At 45.1% G+C, this 20,550-nt stretch overlaps 1 protein-coding gene across 2 annotated transcripts; it reads right to left on the reverse strand.

The window, feature by feature from the left end:
- Positions 1 to 8,947: 8,947 nt before the first annotated feature.
- On the reverse strand, positions 8,948 to 18,223 carry pop4 (POP4 homolog, ribonuclease P/MRP subunit). 2 transcript variants are annotated; one of them, XM_061756192.1, is made up of 8 exons: positions 18,107 to 18,223; positions 17,210 to 17,279; positions 16,990 to 17,045; positions 15,908 to 16,131; positions 15,735 to 15,812; positions 15,322 to 15,383; positions 10,869 to 10,970; positions 8,948 to 9,789 (listed from the first exon to the last, which is right to left on the reverse strand). In XM_061756192.1, exons 2-8 carry the CDS (start codon positions 17,271 to 17,273, stop codon positions 9,653 to 9,655), a joined length of 723 nt encoding a protein of 240 aa, XP_061612176.1. In that variant the 5' UTR covers positions 17,274 to 17,279; positions 18,107 to 18,223; the 3' UTR covers positions 8,948 to 9,652. The 2 variants fall into 2 exon arrangements, with proteins under 2 accessions (XP_061612176.1, XP_061612182.1); XM_061756198.1 differs by lacking the exons at positions 8,948 to 9,789; positions 10,869 to 10,970 and adding an exon at positions 10,977 to 13,294.
- Positions 18,224 to 20,550: the final 2,327 nt, after the last annotated feature.

Below are 20,550 nucleotides of genomic sequence, written 5' to 3' on the forward strand. Positions count from 1 at the left end.
CTCTGGGGTTGAGGTCACCGAGGTGGTTAAACATTTTCTCGATGGCAAGACCCCGGGGGTGGATGAGATTCGCCCGGAGTTCCTCAAGGTTCTGGATGTTGTGGGGCTGTGCTGGTTGACATGCCTCTGCAACATCGCATTGACATCGGGGACAGTGCCTCAGCCTGCGGTCCCCCTTTTTAACAAGTGTTCCAACTACAGGGGGCTCACACTCCTCAGCCTCCCGGGGAAGCTCTATTCAGGGGTGCTGGAGAGGAGGGTCCATCGGGAAGTCGAACCGCAGATTCAGGAGGAGCAGTGGGGTTTACGTCCTGGCCGTGGAATAGTGGACCAGCTCTTCACCCTCGGCAGGGTCCTCGAGGGTGCATGGGAGTTCGCCCAACCAGTCTACATGTGTTTTGTGGACTTGGAGAAGGCGTTCGACTGTGTCCCTCGTGGAGTCCTGTGGGGGGTGCTTCGGGAGTATGGGGTACCGAAACACCTGATATGGGCTGTTCGGTCCCTGTACGACCAGTCTCAGAGTTTGATACGCATTGCCGGCAGTCAGTCGGACTCGTTTCCGGTGAGGGTTGGACTTTTCTGTTTCTTTTTCCCAGGAAATGGTTTTCAATACAGGAGATGTGCCAAGGCTGCCCTTTGTCACCGATTCTGTTCATAACTTTTATGTACAGAATTTCTAGGCGCAGCCGAGGCGTAGAGGGGGTCCGGTTTGGTGGCCTCAGTATTGCATCTCTGATTTTTGCAGATGATGTGGTTCTGTTGGCTTCATCAGGCCGTGATCTCCAACTCTCAACTCTCAAGAATCAGCACCTCTAAATCTGAGACCATGGTCCTCAGTCGGAAAAGGGTGGAGTGCCCTCTCCAGGTCGGGGATGAGATCCTTCCCCAAGTGGAGGAGTTCAAATATCTTGGGGACTTGTTCACGAGTGAGGGAAGAATGGAACGGGAGTTCGACAGGCGGATCGGTGCAGCGTCTGCAGTGATGCGGACTTCGTATCGGTCCGTTGTGGTGAAGAAGGAGCTAAGCCAAAAGGTGAAGCTCTCAATTTACCGGTCGATCTATGTTCCTACCCTCACCTATGGTCACGAACTGTGGGTCGTGACCGAAAGAACAAGATCCCGGATACAAGCGGCCGAAATGAGTTTCCTCCGCAGGGTGTCAGGGCTCTCCCTTAGAGATAAGGTGAGAAGCTCGGTCATCCGGGAGGGGCTCAGAGTAGAGCCGCTGCTCCTCCCCATTGAGAGGAGCCAAATGAGGTGGCTCGGGCATCTGGATGCCTCCTGGACGCCTCCCTGGTGACGTGTTCTGGGCACGTCCCACCGGGAGGAGACCCCGGGGACAACCCAGGATACACTGGAGAGACTACATCTCTCGGCTGGCCTGGGAACGCCTCGCCCTTGGAAGAGCTAGAGGAAGTGGCTGGGGAGAGGGAAGTCTGGGCTTCCCTGTTGAGGCTGTTGCCCCCGCAACCCGACCTCGGGTAAGCGGAAGACAATGGATGGATGGATGGATAGATTCAAGGCCCACAATTGAAACAATTTCAAGTATTTGAATCAGGAATTCAAAAAATGTGAATACTGTGAAGAAATCAGCCCAAATTTTGTTTTGTTTTAAACTTAGTGTCACACACTAATCATCTACTAAGCTCAAAGCACGTGCACAGGTTTCCCCAGGTGTCAATAAATTGCTTCAGTTTGGTTGAATTGTCTCAGTTGGGTTCAATATGGGGAAGACTGCAGACTTGACAACTGGCCAGAAGATCATCATTGACACCCTCCATAGGATGGGTAAGCCACAAAGGTTCATAGCTAAGGAGGCTGGCTGTTCACAGAGTGCTGTGTCCAAGCATATCAATGGAAAGTCTCGTGTAAGGACAAAATGTGGCAGGAGAAGATGCACCAGCAAAAGAGATGACCGTGGGCTTCAGCGGATTATCAAACAGAGAAGATTCTAAGAATCTAGCAGAGATCCAGAAAGAGTGGAATGAGGCGGGAGTCACACCTTCAAAAACCACCACATTCAGACGCATCTGGGAGATGGGCTAATAATGTCGGGTTCCTCGGGTCAAACCACTTCCGAGCCTGAGCCAACGTAGGAAGCGTCTCAACTAGGCCAAGGAGAAGTAGTACTGAACTGTTGGCCAGTGGTCCAAGGTCTTCTTTTCAGATGAAAGTAATGTGTGCCTTTTATTTGGGAATCAAGGTCCAAGGGTTTTGGAAGAAGACGGGTGAAGAATAGAACTCTAGTTGCTTGAGGTCCAGTGTGAAATATCAGTCATGATATTGGGATGCAATGTCCAGTGCAGGTGTTGGTAAACTCTGCTTTCTTAAATCCAAAGTCACCGTAACAGTCTACCAGAATCTTTTAGAGGACTTCATGTTTTCTTCGGCTGAGGATCTGGATGGAGATGCAGAGGACCTGGCCCCTGCCCATACTGCCAGAAGCACCAAAAACTGGTTTGATGCCCATGCTATGACACAGTGCTTGACTGGCCAGTCAACTCGCCGGATCTAAACCCCATTGAGAATCTATGGGATATTATCAAGGGGAAAATGAGGGGCACCAGACCCAAAAACAAAGAAGACCTGAAAGCAAGCATCAAGGATATCTGGGCTTCTGTAACTCCCAGGCAATGCCACAGGCTGATTGCCTCAATTCCATGGTGCATCGAGGCAGTGATTAAAGCAAAGGGAGTATTGAAGATTAACATAGAGTTTTGAAAGTACCATGTTTTGATTGATTTAATGTGAGCCTACTTCGATTGTCTGGCCACCAGTTCAGGGTGTACCCCGCCTGGGATAGGCTCCAGCACGCCCGCGACCCTTGTGAGGATGAAGCGGTACAGAAAACGGATGGAGGTGACCCAAATTTCGTTCTTTTTTTTTTTTTCCCCCCTACAAAAACTGAAGTAAATTATTTCTTCACAATATTAAAATTTTTTGAACTCCTGATTTTATGGGTTTTATGAGCTGGAAGCCCAAATTATGTAAAAATAAACAAATAAATACTTGAAATTGTTTAAATTGTGGGTCCTGAATCGTTGAAAGTTTAACTTTTTCAATGGAAATATGGAAATAAATAAACTTTTCCATGAGATTCTAATTTCTTGGAAAGGGTCTGTATATCATGACACGTAGTGTTGATGTCTGGTGTCGTAACTAGTCATTGAGACCACAAGCCATATAGTCATTTGTCATTATGATTTTTAATATTTCTTTTACAGGATATGTTGTGACAGGGAAAAGGGGAGTACTGCAGGCTCCGTGCTCTGAAGACATTCATCCAGGATACCGCAGTAACCTCTGGAGCCAAATGCAACAGGTAAACATCAATTTTACACACAGACATTTTAGCTCACTGAAATACAGTATATACAGAAGAATGAACGTCGAAAAAAATGTCACGGACTCATCTCATTTACAACCCCAATTCCAATGAAGTTGGGACGTTGTATTAAACAAATAAAAACACTGATTTGCAAATCATGTTCAACCTATATTTCATTGAATACACTACAAAGACAAGATATTTCATGTTCAAACTGATCAACTTGATTGTTTTGAGCAAATAATCATGAACTTAGAATTTGATGGCTGCAACACGTTGCAAAAAAGCTGGGACAGGGTCGTGTTTGCCACTGTGTTACATCACACAACATTCAATCAACGTTTGGGAATTGTTGAAGCTTTGTAGGTGGAATTCTTTCCCATTCTTGCTTGATGGACAGCTTCAGCTGTTCAACAGTCCGGGGTCTCCATTGTCGTATTTTACGGTTCATAATGCGCCACACATTTTCAATGGGAAGCAGGTCTGGACTGCAGGCAGGCCAGTCTAGTATGTGGGTTTTCTCCAGCTGCTCCCTGCTTTCACTCCAGATAACAATGTCATCTGCAAACATCATGGTCCACGGGGATTCCAGTCTAACCTCATCTGTCAGCCTATCCATTACCACTGCAAACAGGAAGGGGCTCAGGGCTGATCCCTGATGCAGTCCCACCTCCACCTTAAATTCATCTGTCACACCTACAGCACACCTCACCGCTGTTCTGCTGCCCTCGTGCATGTCCTGTATTATTCTAACATACTTCTCTGCCACTCCAGACTTGGGCATGCAGTACCACAGTTCCTCTCTGGGTACTCTGTCATAGGCTTTCTCTAGATCTACAAAGACACAATGTAGCTCCTTCTGACCTTCTCTGTACTTTTTCCATCAACATCCTCAAGGCAAATAATGCATCTGTGGTACTCTTTCCAGGCATGAAACCATACTGTTGCTCGCAAATACTCATTTCTGTCCAGAGTCTAACCTCCACTACTCTTTCCCATAACTTCATTGTGTGGCTGATCAACTTTATTCCTCTATAGTTCCCACAGCTCTGCACATCACCCTTGTTCTTAAAAATGGGCACCAGCACACTTTTACTCCATTCCTCAGGTATCTTCTCACGCGCTAGAATTCTATTGAACAAGCTGGTCAAAATCTCCACAGCCACCAAAGAGGTTCACCTCTTTGTGAACAAGTGCGTGAGAAAATAGTCTAACAGTTTCAGGGCAATGTTCCTCAACGTACAATTGCAATGAATTTAGGGATTTCATCATCTACGCTCCATATCGTCATCAAAAGGTTCAGAGAATCTGGAGAAATCGCTGCATGTAAAACCAACATTGAATGCCCGTGACCTTGGATCCCTCAGGCGGCACTGCATCAAAAACCGACATCAATGTGTAAAGGATATCACCACATGGGATCAGGAACACTTCAGAAAACCAATGTCAGCAAATCCAGTTCGGCACTACATCCGTAAGTGCAACTTGAAACTCTACTATGCAAAGCAAAAGCCATTTATCAACAACATCCAGAAACGCCGCCGACTTCTCTGGGCCCGAGCCTGGAAATTGTGGACGTTGTGTCCTCCGGGCCAAAGAGGAAAAGAACCATCCGGACTGTTATGGACGCAAAGTTCAAAAGCCAGCATCTGTGATGCTATGGGGCTCTGTTAGTGCCAATGGCATGGGTAATTTACACATCTGTGAAGGCACCATTAATGCTGTAAGGTACATACAGGTTTTGGAGAAACATATGCTGCCATCCAAGCAACGTCTTTTTCATGGACCTGCTTATTTCAGCAAAACAATGCCAAACCACATTCTGCACGTGTTACAACAGCGTGGCTTCGTAGTAAGAGTGCGGGTACTAGAGTGGCCTGCCTGCAGTCCAGACCTGTCTCCCATTGAAAATGTGTGGCGCATTATGAAGCGTAAAATACAACAACGGAGACCCCGGACTGTTGAACAGCTGAAGCTGTACATCGAGCAAGAATGGGAAAGAATTCCACCTCCAAAGCTTCAACAATTCGTGTCCTCAGTTCCCAAACGTTTATTGAATGTTGTTCAAAGAAAAGGTGATGTAACACAGTGGTAAACACGACCCTGTCCCAGATTTTTGGAACGTGTTGCAGCCATCAAATTCCAAGTTAATGATTATTTGCTAAAAACAATAACGTTCATCAGTTTGAACATGAAATATTTTGTCTTTCTAGTGTATTCAATTAAATATACAAGATTTCCAAATCATTGTATTCTGTTTTTATTTAAGTTTAACACAACGTCCCAACTTCATTGGAATTGCCGCCTTAGGCACCAACCGTAGCCCTGAACCGAACCATAATAAATTTCTTTGTTTTTATTTAGTACAAACGTGATACGTTTGAGATCGTCAATTTTATTGGAGTGGGGCGTGTCCTGCCAGGAAAATATATGGGAATCCTAATAACCCAGTCTGGAGGTATCCTCCGGTGCCACGGGTTTCGTTTGTTAGTCGGTTGTGATTGTTCAGTTGTTGTAATCCAATGTGTAGCAGTTCTTGATTAGACACAAACTTTCAGTGACAATACTTGAAGACCAACCACAGTTAAACCGCAAAACACAAAACAAATAATTTCTTACTTTATTGACAGTAAAATATGATTACAAACAAGCTTAATGTTGAAATGCAACAACAGAGCTGGGTGAAATTTCCTGGAAGGAACCCAGCCAGGGATAGTCTCGTCTCCCAAAAGTAAACCGTTTTTTTGATAATTTTTTAGAATCAGGTGTAACGACAGTAAAATATTCATTCATTCATTCATTCATCTTCCGTTCCACGTATCCTCACTAGGGTCGCGGGCATGCCGGAGCCTATCCCAGCAATCTTCGGGCGAGAGGCAGGGTACACCATGAACTGGTCGCCAGCCAATCGCAGAGCACATAGAAACAAACAACCATTCGCGCACACATTCACACCTACGGGCAATTTAGAGTCTCCAATGAATGCATGTTTTTGGGATGTGGGGGGAAAGCGGAGTGCCCGGAGAAAACCCACGCAGGGACGGGGAGAACATGCAAACTCCACACAGGCGGGGCCGGGACTTGAACCCCGGTCTTCAGAACCGTGAGGCAGATGTGCTAACCAGTCGTTCACCGTGAGTAAAATAAATATTAAGTAAAATATTTAATTTCATTTATATTTCAGAGGGCGGCCGACTGGTTAGAGCGTCAGCCTCACAGTTCTGAGGATCCGGGTTCCATCCCCGGCCCCGCCTGTGTGGAGTTTGCATGTTCTCCCCGTGCCTGCGTGGGTTTTCTCCGGGCACTCCGGTTTCCTCCCACATCCCAAAAACATGCATTCATTGGAGACTCTAAATTGCCCGTAGGTGTGACTGTGAGTTCGAATGGTTGTCTGTTTGTATGTGCCCTGCGATTGGCTGGCAACCGGTTCAGGGTGTACCCCGCCTCCTGCCCGATGACAGCTGGGATGGGCTCCGGCACCGCCCGCGACCCGCGTGAGGAGAAGCGCGACAGAAAATGGATGGATGGCTATTTCAGAGGACTGTTCTTTTGAAATGCAACATCAGATCTGTGTGAAACTTGGTGGGTGTAAAGCTGGGATACCAGAAGTGGACTGGTGTTGTAATACCTTAGGCATTATTTTTAATAATCTTTTGAATTCAGGTGTAGTGACAGTAAGTGATGCAGTGTTCAGACAACTTGTATTTTGAAATGCCACATCAGATCTGTATGAAGGTTCCTGGGTGGATTCTTGGGATAGTGTAGTGTCCTTGCAAAGTGAATTGGTTTTGTGATACACAAGCGTTAGCGGATGTCCTTCCAGTCAAAATTGGCAATGAAATCGACCTAAAGCTATAAACCATCATAGCGCAATGAAGTTGTAGCGGACATGCGCTCCGCAAATCGAGACTCTGACCCACTTGAGAACCCTACTCCTCCACCTGCCCTGCTGTGAGACGGCGACTAGGACCGTGCCTTGTGCACGTCAAGCGGACCTTCACCTAATTAGCAGCTTCCCGTCAAATCTTGATTCCTGTCTTCAAAAAGACCCCTTCCTGGACCAAATGGTCGGGGGAGACTACGTGGTTAATATTCAAACCTGCACGTGAGGTGCCACCAACTGGCGTTGAGAGGAACTGCAAGCGCCAGAACTTGTGGATGTGCCTTTGATGTTTGTTAACGGAAGATAAAATGTCCGTCTGTCGAAATATTGCAAATGTATGCCTCGGTGTCTGTGTCCCCACTCCCGCTTTGACAGGTCGTCTGCATGATTTGAAATCAAGCAGTACGAAATGCATTGAACAATAAGCACCTCATCTGCCACGACCAGTTGAAACAAGGATTCTACGCGTGAGAGTACAAAGTTGGGAGTGTTGGAGATTCAATTTATTTTAAGACCCATTTACTCCAATTTGTAGACAAGATTGCGGCTGGTGGGCGTGGTCTTCTCCAAGTCACCACACCCTCTTCCTACACCCCGCCCCTGGGGTATTTAACTCGAAAATCACAACTTTCTCAGAGTTGCGTTGAGTTGAGGCTAGTTAGGCTTTTCCTTCTCCTTGTACCTCAGGCCACCCCTCCCCCTTCTTTTCTTCCCTTTCTGTCCTCGGGCGCCTCCGGGAGCCGCCGCAACCAAGCCGGCGGCGTTTTCGATCGAAGAAGTAGACCACGCGGCTCCGATCGCTTTCCCTAGCCACGATAGGTCGGCGGGGCCTCAGCGAGCCGATGCCGGCGGTCCCGCACGCCTCCGAGGGCCAGAGCTCGGCCTGCCACCAGGTCAACCGGCAGGGAAGTTATGAGCGCATCCCAAACGGCACGACAGCTTTCCTTTCCTACTTCTTTTTATTTTTGTGCATCTGCTTTTTCTTCAACCGAACCGGATTCTTTCCGGAGAGGAAGACCACCCCAAACACCAGCTGATCTGCGTTCGTGAGTCCTTACTACGATGTACAACATCGGTACGTAATAATTGTGGGCAAATGACGAGCTTCATACGAAATCCCAACTTTGCCTTCTCTCGCTCTGGCTCAACGCACTAAACGCTCCTTTATTGGAGCCCAGCGACCACACACGGTGTCCTCTTTTCCAGTTTTGTACGCCTTATTTTCTTTCTTTCTTTCTTTCGTTGACCCTTATGTTATTTTCTTGTGGTAGTTTGTAGTTGTGTGTTTCATTAAATATACCATAAAATTCCACTCGTGGTTGTATTTTGTGTGTGCTCTGAATTTGAGTAAACTTCTGTAAACTAGGACTCAAAATGTCGTAGAGTTGAGCAAGCTCCAGATCATGAGACTGATTCAAAAGTCGTCAAGTTCAACTTGAAATAATTGACGCGGTGCCCTTTTCGAGACATTAGTTTGATTTTAACAATGAAATCAAAATGACGAGAAACCGGAAGTAACGCAAACGTCGCTCCCGGCTTTTTACTTTATCCTAAATTCATGACAATTCTTATTTGACCTAGAATCGCTACAAAGTTGACAGGTCCACTTGTTGGCTGGCTTGGCCCTTGTAGACCGATATATATATTTTTAAACACATTTCCCGAGGGCCGGAGTTCAAATTATCTATGTCAACCCCGCAGGTTTTAAAAATAAAAAAAATCACATGGGTCTCAAGCACATTGGCCAATCGGAGTGCCGACAGCACATTGCCGATGATGTTTTTTATTGAATTGGGGAAAAACAGAATGTCAACGTGCAAGGTTCGCAACTTAAGGAAAAAACACGTCATGTACAATAAATCCAGAGACTGGTTTGGAAGCAATACAAAAACTATGTCAGAATCAGAATCAGAATCTGATTGTAAATGTGTTGGCACAGCTGACTAAAACAAGAACAGATACGGAGTGCAAAGTGGCAAATGTGCCAATATATGTTGTGACTCGGGAGGACTGACGACTTGCTTAATTCACCGAGGTCATGACTTGACGAGACTCGTCGTTGGAACTCGACATTGCTTGCTGTGCTTTGCCGCAGTAACTTGGGACCAACTTGAAACGTGAGACTTAGTTATAACTTGCACATATGAGACTTACTTCTTCTTTTTTAATTTTTTTTGGGACAAAAGGTCAACACAGAAAAATCTCAGTGTGTGTGAACATGGGCTCAATCTTACAAAACAAAACCTTTGCTGACAGATCAAATGAAAAAGATTCAAATGAAAGCGTAATAAAACATTGCCTGCAGTGTACGTAAGCTAAACATCAAATCAAGACTTCTTTGTTCGCAAAAACATTGACTCGACAAGAGTTGAAACACTGAACCAAATTCAAACAGTTCTCATTGGTTGAGTAACGCGACGTAAACATGCATCCAAAAAGTTTCACAAGTCAATGGTTCCACTGATTTTGAACTTCTTTGCTGAGCGTTCGCTTGCTCGCTGCTCAAACTTGTTCCCATAGATGTAAGAAATGAAGCCATTTATCTCTACTTCAAATACACTGTTCCTCTTGGGGATTACTGCCCAAAAAACACAAACAAACATGGGAAAGGTCAATGAACTGGAACAATGCCACAATGCATGCTCTCACATGTATGATGAAATACTGTACAATAAACACATCACGACGCTATAAAGATCCTAAGGACCTTTCTCAGGGCATTGAATCCATCACAACTGGACTGTTTTGGTCGTCTCCGAAGACGTTTTGCCTCTCATCCGAGCAGGCTTCGTTCGGACACAACGAGCCTGAGTCGGTGGAGAAAAACTCACTGCCTCGTTCTTGTGGAATGCCAGTTGCGGAGAGGCCACCGTCGGTGAAACGCCCTCATTAATATTTCATTCAGTTGTAAAATGGAAGGCGGCACGGCGGCCGACCGGTTAGAGCGTCAGCCTCACAGTACACCCTCAACTGGTTGCCAGCCAATCACAGGGCACATACAAACAAACAACATTCGCGCTCACAGTCACACCTACGGGCAATTTAGAGTTGTCAATAAAGCTACCCTGCATGTTTTTTGGGATGTGGGAGGAAAGCGGAGTGCCCGGAGAAAACCCACACGGGCACGGGGAGAACATGCAAACTCCACACAGGCGGGGCCGGGGATCGAACCCCGGTACTCAGAACTAACCAGTCGACCTCCGTGCCGGCCTCAGTAAACATGAAATATGAATTAAAATCGGCCGTGCGTGGTTTTCTGCCAAGGAGCCTGAAATCAGATCATTCAACTTTCTAGAGCTTATCTAAGTCACTAGCGAAGCTCTCCGCCTACCTCTCCACCCACGAGCCAGCGCTGTCAACTAGGGCTAGGGAAAATTTACAATAAATAAAATCAATTTTAAAAAACTAATAAATAGGTGAATGGAAAATGTCTGCCTTGCAGCTCCGCTGGGTCTAAATTGCCAAAATATGGGAACTATAAATGCAAAAAACCGAGTTCTATATCGATTTTAGTTAAGTCTCTCTCTTTACAACAATCATTTCAACAATGGAGATCGTTTGACCGAGAAATGATAGACAGCCAGCTATTATATTGACAGTACTCTGAAATACTAAGACAAATAATCAATAATAAATAAACAAGAAAAATGTGTTTACCTTTCACTTTGTCTTGTTGTGTAACAATTTTGAAAACATGCTTGAACTCCTGGATCAAAATTCCTGTAGTGCCCACGTATGATGGGCATTTGGACCGAACCACTAGAAAAAAATAAATAAAAAGATCAAACAGAAAAATGAAAGGACACATTGAATGAAAAGCAACCTCCCTGTTTATTTGTGTGTTGTGTGGGATTGTTTTGGTGCCAGTTGGTAGGTTCGAGGCCGGTGTGCGCCGGATGGTGCGGATTCCTACGCTCGCTGTGGCTTCTTGGCGCTGGGGTCCGGGACGCGTTATTAGCATTTCCACACAGGCTACGTGTCAATCCAATTTGTTTCGCCCAATGTGATATGTAGCAACAGCCATTGCGACCCAATCTTTTTTATTTTTAAGATCATTTTTCTTGGTGTCGTTTTCAGCATACAACAACAACAACAACAACAAAAATACTATATTGGACGACGACATGGAGGCACATTACCAGAGCGAGACTTGTGGCAGGACCTGGTTTCCTTTAAATAAAACTAATATCCAGTGATATTGGACTATAAATTAAATGAAGAAAGACAACAGTATTAAACATGACGCCTACCACAGCTGGCCCATCCAGGACCTGTCTTCGTCCCTCATGGATACAGCTTTATCGGACCATGCGTGCACATTGGTCGGTTTAGCTCTGTCGAGTCGGGCACTTTTACACACGCAAGAGAAGTTATCTTCTGGTCGCAAGCCATGAACCGTATCGGGTTCTAGGACTACTAGTAGTCTCTCTAGATTGATCGAGGAGCTATAGTTGTATATACAGTGGAACCTCGGCTTACAAACTTCATTGATTCTTAAACAGCGGGGTTTGCGCTGCCCGTTCGCCACCTCGCTAACGGCTAATTGAAACAGGATGTAGCGAAGCGAACATTCTCCACATTCCCCGTGCTGGCGAATCAAAATTGTACGGCATCAAAACTCAAAAAGACCTTCCTGATAAAAGTTGAAGCGAGCGAGTGTGTGAACGGTGTTGGTTGGTCGAGTTTTCCTCCCGCCTCGTAAAATGCTTCAATCCGCCGTCCAGCCGCTGCTGGCTATAAACAGTCAGGCTCACGGGGGTTCCCGGCTGCAGGGAGTATTCCATGCCGAGAGAGCCAACAGATCCGCGGAGGACGCCGTCACAATGATCCTCCATACGGCTCAGACACAGGACATTTGCTGCTGTCCGGATATCGAGTGCGTTATGCGACATCTCCCGAGAGAAGTCGAGCGACGATTGTAGTCGACATCTATGTGCCGCCTCAAGCTAAAACAAAGGTTTCCGTGGAAACGCTGCAGTGCGACACAGACAAATAAATGTCCACGCACCCGAACTGTATTACGATAGGGCCAGGAGACTAACCGTGCAAACTTGAAGTCTGTCCTGCCTAGATTTTTCAAGAATGCGAATTTTTAAACCATCGGAACCTTCGAACCAGCTTGGAACACTGCAAACCGGATACAACAGCCGGAAACTCTCTTCAATACAATATATTAAAAGCAGCAATAAAAAGAAATTACAAAAAAAAAAAAAAAGAACAGCAACACTCCAGAGGACCCTCGAACTGCCGCAGTTTGTCAAGCAAATAATGAAGCTTCTCCCGCAAAAGTCAAAGAAATCTCTCCAAAGTTTATAAATGAATTTCATGAGCACTTAGCAATCGCCAAATGGGAGGAAGACCTCTTCATGTCTCCTGACCGTTGCTACTGGATACAGATTTGTAACAATACGTTTACAATGACAAAAACACAAATGTACAGAGTGCTCCATAGAACAACAGTACACTATGCATCAAACGGGCTTCTCTCCATCTAGTATATGCGCGCAATGCACCACAAATGCCCCCGACGGCCATTTTCACGCCAATTCAATCCCTTTGGTCTTCAGTTAGACAAAAACTTTCGTATTTTGTAAACTGCAGGATTCCACTTTCCCCAAGATTGCGCATACTTGGCGACTTGAGCATAATAATAAATATTCACAATCATGACTTGTCGCGTTAGCTACCGCTAAGAAAACAATTCTATTAAACTGGAAAAACAAACAAGCTATTAACATCAATCAGTGGCTAAATCTCATCATCGAATATATTGCGTTAGAAAAATATCAGCAGAACGAAAAAAACTCAATGACACATATACGTAGATAGCTGGTCAACGTGCTAAATCTCGACTCTCGAGTCCTTTGCCTGAGTTAGGGTAAAGGATTCCATCTGACATGTGAAGTGTGAAAGTAAACAATGGAATTCTATCTTCTTTGTTGTCGTTGGTTTATTATTATTCTATTGATTTCTTTTTCTTTCCACACATTTTAGATCGGTTTGCATGCTGTGGGGATCTTCTCCTCTCGTCCCCGTGTTTGCTGTTCCGGAATCTGGTGGGGGGGGACCACTGGAACAACCTCCTGGGGAGTCATGGTGGTGTGTTGACAACGCTTATAAAAATTGGCTATAAGAGATGATATCAAGCTCGAGCAATTGAATTTGATGGTTTTCTTGAGAATAACCAAAATCATATATAATAACACAATTGGGCTTATGTATTCTTCAAATAAAATGCCTTTAGTGGTACCAGGCATTAAAATGAACAGGAGCTTGAAGAAACAAGGGTGGTGTCCTATTTTTCTTGAATGGCTGTATATATCACACATACAATGTATTTAGTTGTACAATTTCATATACAGTACACACACACACACACACACTGGGACAAAAATGTATTTACTTAGCCACCGATTGTGCAAGTTCTCACACTTCAAAATATGAGCGAGGCCTGTCATACCTCACCTGAGAGACAAAATTAAAGAAAAATAATTCCAGAAAATGAATTTATGAGCAAATTATGGTAGAAAACAAAAACAAGTCATCACCTCCAAACAAGCAAGATTTCTGGCTCTCACAGACCTGTAACTTCTTGAAGAGGAGTTCAAACAGGTAACAAATTGTTACCTGTATTAATGGCACCTGTTTGAACTCGTTATCAGTAGAAAAGACACCTGGCAGAATCCGAATCCGAATCATCTTCATTTGCCGAGTATGTCCAAAAACCACACAAGGAACTTGTCTCCGGTCGTCGGAGCCCCTCGAGTACGACAACAGACAGACAGTCAATTGACAGAGAACACTTTGGAGACATAAAGACAGTGAGAAAAAAAACAGTCGCTGAGCAGTAAAGGCTTGCTAGTTATCTGGTAATGCCGGTACATTATTATTATTATTTTTTTTTTGGACAATTGTGCAAAAAGATGCAGAGTCCTCTAGCACTTCGAGCAGTTCGAATGGCTAATATTGCAATAGTCCGGCACAATGACCATCGTGCAAAGGGCACCGAGACTTCAAGGAGTGCATGCGGTTTAAAGTGCCGAGTAGTGCGATCATCTGGGACAATGTCGATTGTGCAAATGTTGCAGAAACTGCTCCATCAGTGTGCAAATGGAGCAGATGCTACTCTGGCACGAGTGGCCAGTATTGGTCAACAACAGATATGAGGGAGAGCCCGGACACCCTGCGGAGGAAACTCAGTTCGGGATCTCGTTCTTTGGGTCACGACCCGCAGCTCGTGACCGTAGGTGAGGGTAGGAACGTAGAGCGACCGGTAAATCGAGAGCTTCGCCTTTCGGCTTAGCTCCTTCTTCACCACAACGGACCGATACAAAGTCCGCATCGCTGCACCGTCAATCTCCCGTTCCATTCTTCCCTCAGTCGTGAACAAGACCCCAAGATACTTGAACTTGCCCTTCAAGCGAGGGCAATGAAGATGAAACGTGGCTGGGTCTTTCAGGATGACAATGATCCCAAACACAGCGCCCAGGCAATGAAGGCTTCTTCAAGGTCCTGGAGTGGCCTAGCCAGTCTCCAGATCTCAACCCCATAGAAAATCTTTGGAGGGTCTTGAAAGTCCGTGTTGGCCACTGATAGCCCCAAAACATCATTACTCGAGAGGACATCAGCATGGAGGAGTGGGCCAAAATACCAGCAACAGTGTGTGAAAACCTTGTGAAGACTTTCAGAAAACGTTGGACTTCTGTCACTGCCAACAAAGGGTATAGAACAAAGTATTGAGATGAACTTTTGTTATTGACCAAATATTTACTTTCCAACATAATTTGTTGATACATTCTTTAAAAAAAAAAAAAAAAAAAAAATAAAATCAGACAATGTGATATTCTGGATTTTTTCCCCCCTCATAGGTGAGATATACGCGTGATGAAAATGAACGGCCCGTCTCATCTTTTGAAGTGGGAGAACTTGCACAATCGGTGGCTGACCAAAGACTTTTTTTGCCCCACCGTGTCTGTGTAAGTGATCACGCAAGGGGCATTCATCTAATTTAAAAAATGCTCATGTTAAGAACGGGCTGATGTCATTATGACATACATTTTCAAGTTGTAAAAAGTGATGAAAGTGTTGACTGGTTGAGGCGACAATTTACCTGTGATGATGGCCCCGTGGAAGTCGGCCTTCAATAGTTTCTGCTGCACAGACTGTGGACTGCTGCAAGAGCAACACACTTGTTAACCTAACCTGAAGTGTCCTTGGGCACAAACAAGATCGAAGCCAGCTAGCGCCGATCCCGGCTGACTTTCAGCTTGAGACAGGGTGGACACTGGACAGGTCACCATCCAATGGCGAGGCACAAATAGACAAACTATTCTAACTCACATTGACATCTACGGACAACTTCAAACCTTCAATTGACCGAAGGCGCATCCCCGCGTAAGCACAGGGAAAACGTACAAACGGCCAGAGACGCAATTCAAACCCTTAAACTCCGAACTGTGAGCCACACGTGCCATACTGCCCTCTTTATTATATACATATTTAAAAACGTGTCAGGATACTTACCTTGTGGGCTTGAATCCATTGCAAAGGTCAAGTATATATTGTTTCCAGAGCTCATGCAGAGGTAAAAAAAGCTCATATCTGCAATGATAATGACCAAAGAATAGGAAAGAGGCGTTACTGATTTTACTCGCAAACCATGACCATTATATACTGCAGATAGCTCCACGACGAACCTCTGGTGTTCACTCTTTAGATGGAAAATCTTCAGCTGCCGCTTCTGCTGAGCATTTATTCCTTTGGCTCTCTTTTTGTTGAGCGCCTTTTTCTTCGTCCTGGGGTACTCCAGGATCACCGCCTTATGACTCAGCAGACTTTTGGGATCGTGTCGTGGGTGTGCCTCAGTGTTGTTATGCAGGAATGCTCGGGTGAAAGCCTCGGCTTCGGAGCGAATCTGAGACTGGTGAAGTATAAAGAACGCATGAAAGAAATGAGCGAGACGATCGCTCTGGGGAAAATCGATGTCTCGTAAATTTGACACACCGCCGAGAAGAACCCAGTTTGAATGAATAATAAACAACGGAGGCTTCAAAATCATTCTCTCAGCGAGGGGTACACGATTATGGACAAAATCATAATCACCATTTTCAATCAAGGGAAAAATCTTTATTTTGATTGCACTACTTTTAAGAATATGTAACAGTTTTCAGTGTGTGGGTCTACACTGTTTCATAAATTCATGTGTAACAGTTTTGAATGCAAAATGAATCCTTGAATAAGAATACAAATAAATGTACCCCAAAACATTTGGCTAAGCAAACACAGTGAATGCCTAGAAGGCAATAACAAGCACCGACCTTCCATTGGAAAATCGCCGGCGTCAATGTAGTGAATTGTCAAGGCTGCTACGTCTTTGTTGTTCTGCTTGAGCATCGGTCAGTTGTGCGGAGTCACAAACTTCCAAAAAAAAAAAACTCGACAGTTGAGATTTTCCTCTCGCTCTCCTTCTGACGGGTTTTTTTTTCCCCCCCACTGCTGTCAGGCTCGCCGAAAAGTCGAAGTCAAGGCAGCCATACGACAGTCCAATTAAAAACAGTTCGTATGGCAGTAAAGCAACGAGCCTCTTGTATGGTTAAACTCAACAATGCTTTTTTGTTTTACTGGCAAAACCAAGTACGACGAGGTCATTCTAACTTTGGAGGCTACAGCGGCTAAAAACCCAATTGAAGTCACAGCGGTACGACATTCCCATTCCCTAAATGCGACTGTCTCTCATTGTTCTCACAACAAATGATGTGATGTGATGTGATCGGCTCACCTCAACACCAAGGACTTTCACAAGGTCACGAGGAATTGCGGTATCCACAACTGCTTCTATTAGGGAAAAGAGTGGCGCAAATAGAAATGAGAGAGCAATTGCATCTTGAGAAAAGATGAACCGTTGATGATAAATAATCCGACTGTACAATGTTCATATACAGGGTGGCCTAAAAGTAGGCTCAGTGTTAGCGTTTTAGAATTATCGTTTGGATCGTTACCTCGGCCTCCCAACGGCTGATCGTAATTCGGCCAACCCTCCGGTTTACAATGCCCATTTGGCATCTATAGCTTCGACAAAACAGGAAACAACTGTAAGCCGACCTTTGGACCACCGTATATTGCTTTTCTTCATTTCAGCATTACATAAACCACTATTTTAACAATGCTATGGAACTTTTAGCTGAAAAATGAATGAAAAAAGGTGAAGTCAATTGGGTTCGTTCCACACACAGTTCATAGGTTTGATATCGATCCCGGTGATAAAGTGAACATTTGATTCGTCTATGCTGTGGGCTGCTAAGAAAATGGATGTTCATCATTTGGACACAAATTTGCCTCCAAATGTTTCTCTGGGTTGAAACAACAACAAAAACAATGCTTTCATTATATTGAAATTCTCGGCAAAACGATCAATGCAGCGTTTGGAATGAAATCTTAAAGGGATGAATATTTGCATTAGGCTCTAGTACAGAATTATCAAAGACAAATCACTTGTATGCTTAAAGGGATTGCCCACTCAGTCTTGTGTTCGTGCAGTTCCCATAAGTAAGTAGTTAGTTGTGTATTTTTGGGGTAATCATACAAATGAACGAACTTATAAATGAATTTGCAGAGCGGAGTCATCAGCTCATATAAGCATTTTTGGAAAATGTAGACATCTGTGACACAGAACCACACGCGAAGCAAATAATTCAGGTTGCATTTCTGTTCAGAACACAGCATTCGAATGTCGCATTCAGCCTTTCCATACTAAAAGTTCTTGAAGGTTGGGGCGAGTTCATGTTGACGTCGCAAAATGGCTGACGGCTGAAAGAGTAAAACAAACAAACAAACAAACAAGCAAACAAAGGCCGACGAAGCTACGAGTTCAACATTCTTCTTTCAATGCTACGTACCATCCATGTGTATGTCTTTTTTTCCCGCGTTGGTCAAAATCTCGTGTTATTCACGTGCTTCGGAAGCAGGACGGAGAGCGCACGGCGCATGGATATGAATAGGGAGCTACGTACGACACGCCCCTTTACAGCTACGTGCCGACGGCGACGCTAACGTAGGAGGGTCAGCGTAGTGTATGTGTGCGGACGGCAAGAAAGGCGGACACGATGCTGCATACGGTTGCGTACGCCATACAATAACGACAAGGAAACTGGGAGTAAGCAATTACAGGTATTTTATGTAATTATTATTTTTATTTTTTTTTGGGGGGGGGGGGGGGTGCTCTTAAAATGTAACAAAAACGTTATGTATTGATGGCACACGCTTTGGCGTCGACAAAAATAGGAAAATATGAGAATCGGTCGAGAAATGATCGAGCTATCACTGCCTTTGATTGGGAACGTCGACCTTTCCAACATGGCCGACACGGAGACACATCATTTATAGGGTTGGCTGTGTTAGAAACTTCTTCTTCTATTGGGTTTATTTTTTTCAGTGATGCGTAATGTCTCCCCCTGTAGGCAACAGCAGCACGCATTTCAAGCTTTTCTTAGCCATGTTGGGTAGATTTCTCCATCCACCCATTCTCAACACCGCTTATCCTAGAGCCTATCCCAGCTGACTTCGGGCGAAAGGCGGTCCACACCCTGAACTGGTCCCCAGTCAGTCAGTCAGTCGCGGGGCACCATGGGTAGATGTAATAGTTGGCTCGATGTACAATTATTGCGAACGATTATCCGGCGCACAATTTGAATGTCTGGGACAGCTAATGTAATGACTGCAACAAAAATAGCTCAAAAGAGTTTAAGAGCTCATTTCTAGCCACGCTCCATGATTTTCATGCTCATAAATGAACATCAGCTGGCATAATAAGCTTCTGCATGTCAAATTTGAAACCCAAATGTCTTCAGTGTACAACCAAAGCACACCGTGCGCTTGCGTGCGCGCGCGTGCGTGTATGTCATTATCAGCCAGTTTGTAGCCACCGCAGGATGAAGGCCTCTTCGTCACGTTTCCGTCCACTACGGCAGCTTGCAATTTGTTGCCGGTGTGTTGAATAATTTGATCCATCCCTCTACTTGGAGGTCTTGGCTGTGGCCGCTTTGTGCCCAGCGGTATCCAGTTGATAGTTTCTGCGGTCCACATTTTGTCAGCTCTTTGGGCAACGTGGCCTGCCCGCCCGTTTCCATTGAAGTCTTTTTATTTTTTGAATAACGTCGGTAACTCGCGTCTGCCGTCTTGTCGTGAATGCTTATTTTCAGCATCGGGCGTCCCGTGTGCCTTTGAGTTACACGGAGCCTTCGTAGTCCAAGTTTCACTACTGCAAGTGAGGACTGGTAAAACTTTTCTTTTCAAGCAAATGAGAAGCTTGTTCTCGAATAGAACACTAAGCCTTCCATAAGCGCGCCACGCAAGCTTCATGTGGCGTTCAACTTCAGTGCTTGTATTTCAAACCATTGTTACAAGTCGACGGGGTCTCGGACACAGTCGTCCATTTGGACATCTTTTTGGAGACGGTAACGATTGAACGTACGCGCAAATGCGAATTTGCACATTCACAGAAGTTGCACACTATTTATTCATCAGTACTTTTTCCTCTTACTCAAGTCATTTTTGGGAGGACTACTTTTACTTAAGTACGTTTGGCTACTCGACCCACTTCGAGAGCGGACAGCCGCTAGTTCTGCTCTTACATTTAAGCAACATTTTTGCTCATCGGATTAGCCCGTGTCGTATACGTTGCACCGGTCTTTTGTATTTTCGCGTCGAGGAGCTGCGGGTCGCGGAACCGCGAAGCGCACACGTAACATCGGCGACGAGGGCTGATCCGCTAGTACATCTTGTATTACTTAGGAAAGGCGCCTACAATTATCTAATTAGTTTACGGATGTTAATGTTAAATGTATTTAGCGACGGAGCGATGTTAGGGATTATGTCACAACACAGAATGAACTCGCTTCCAATTCAGAAATGGCCAATAAAAACAGGAACATTTTGTACTTCATATTTTCCTGGTGGATGCGTTTGGGATTGGCCTTTGAACTTGGTAATAGTGAAAAATGAAGTTGAAACAGACAATGATTTGCTAGAAGATGAAATCTGCATCTCCAAACAGAATCACGAAGTCCTGTTGCAGTGACCTCGGATTGAAGGAAGCAGAGTTTCCGAACACCCGCACTGGACGTTGCGCACCAAATCCCGATTGTCTGTGGCTCCTTCCCACTGGAGCGCAAGCAGCTTGGGTTCTGTTCTTCACCCATCTTCCCCCAAACCCTTGGACCTCGAGTCCCGAATGAAAGGCACACTTTACTCTCATCGGAAAAGAGGACCTTGGACCACTGGCCAACAGTCCAGTCCTTCTTCTCCTCCTCGGCCCAGTTGAGACGCGACCTACATTGGCTCG

Source organism: Phyllopteryx taeniolatus, chromosome 2, assembly GCF_024500385.1.
Source record: "Phyllopteryx taeniolatus isolate TA_2022b chromosome 2, UOR_Ptae_1.2, whole genome shotgun sequence".
Taxonomy (NCBI): Eukaryota; Metazoa; Chordata; class Actinopteri; order Syngnathiformes; family Syngnathidae; genus Phyllopteryx; species Phyllopteryx taeniolatus.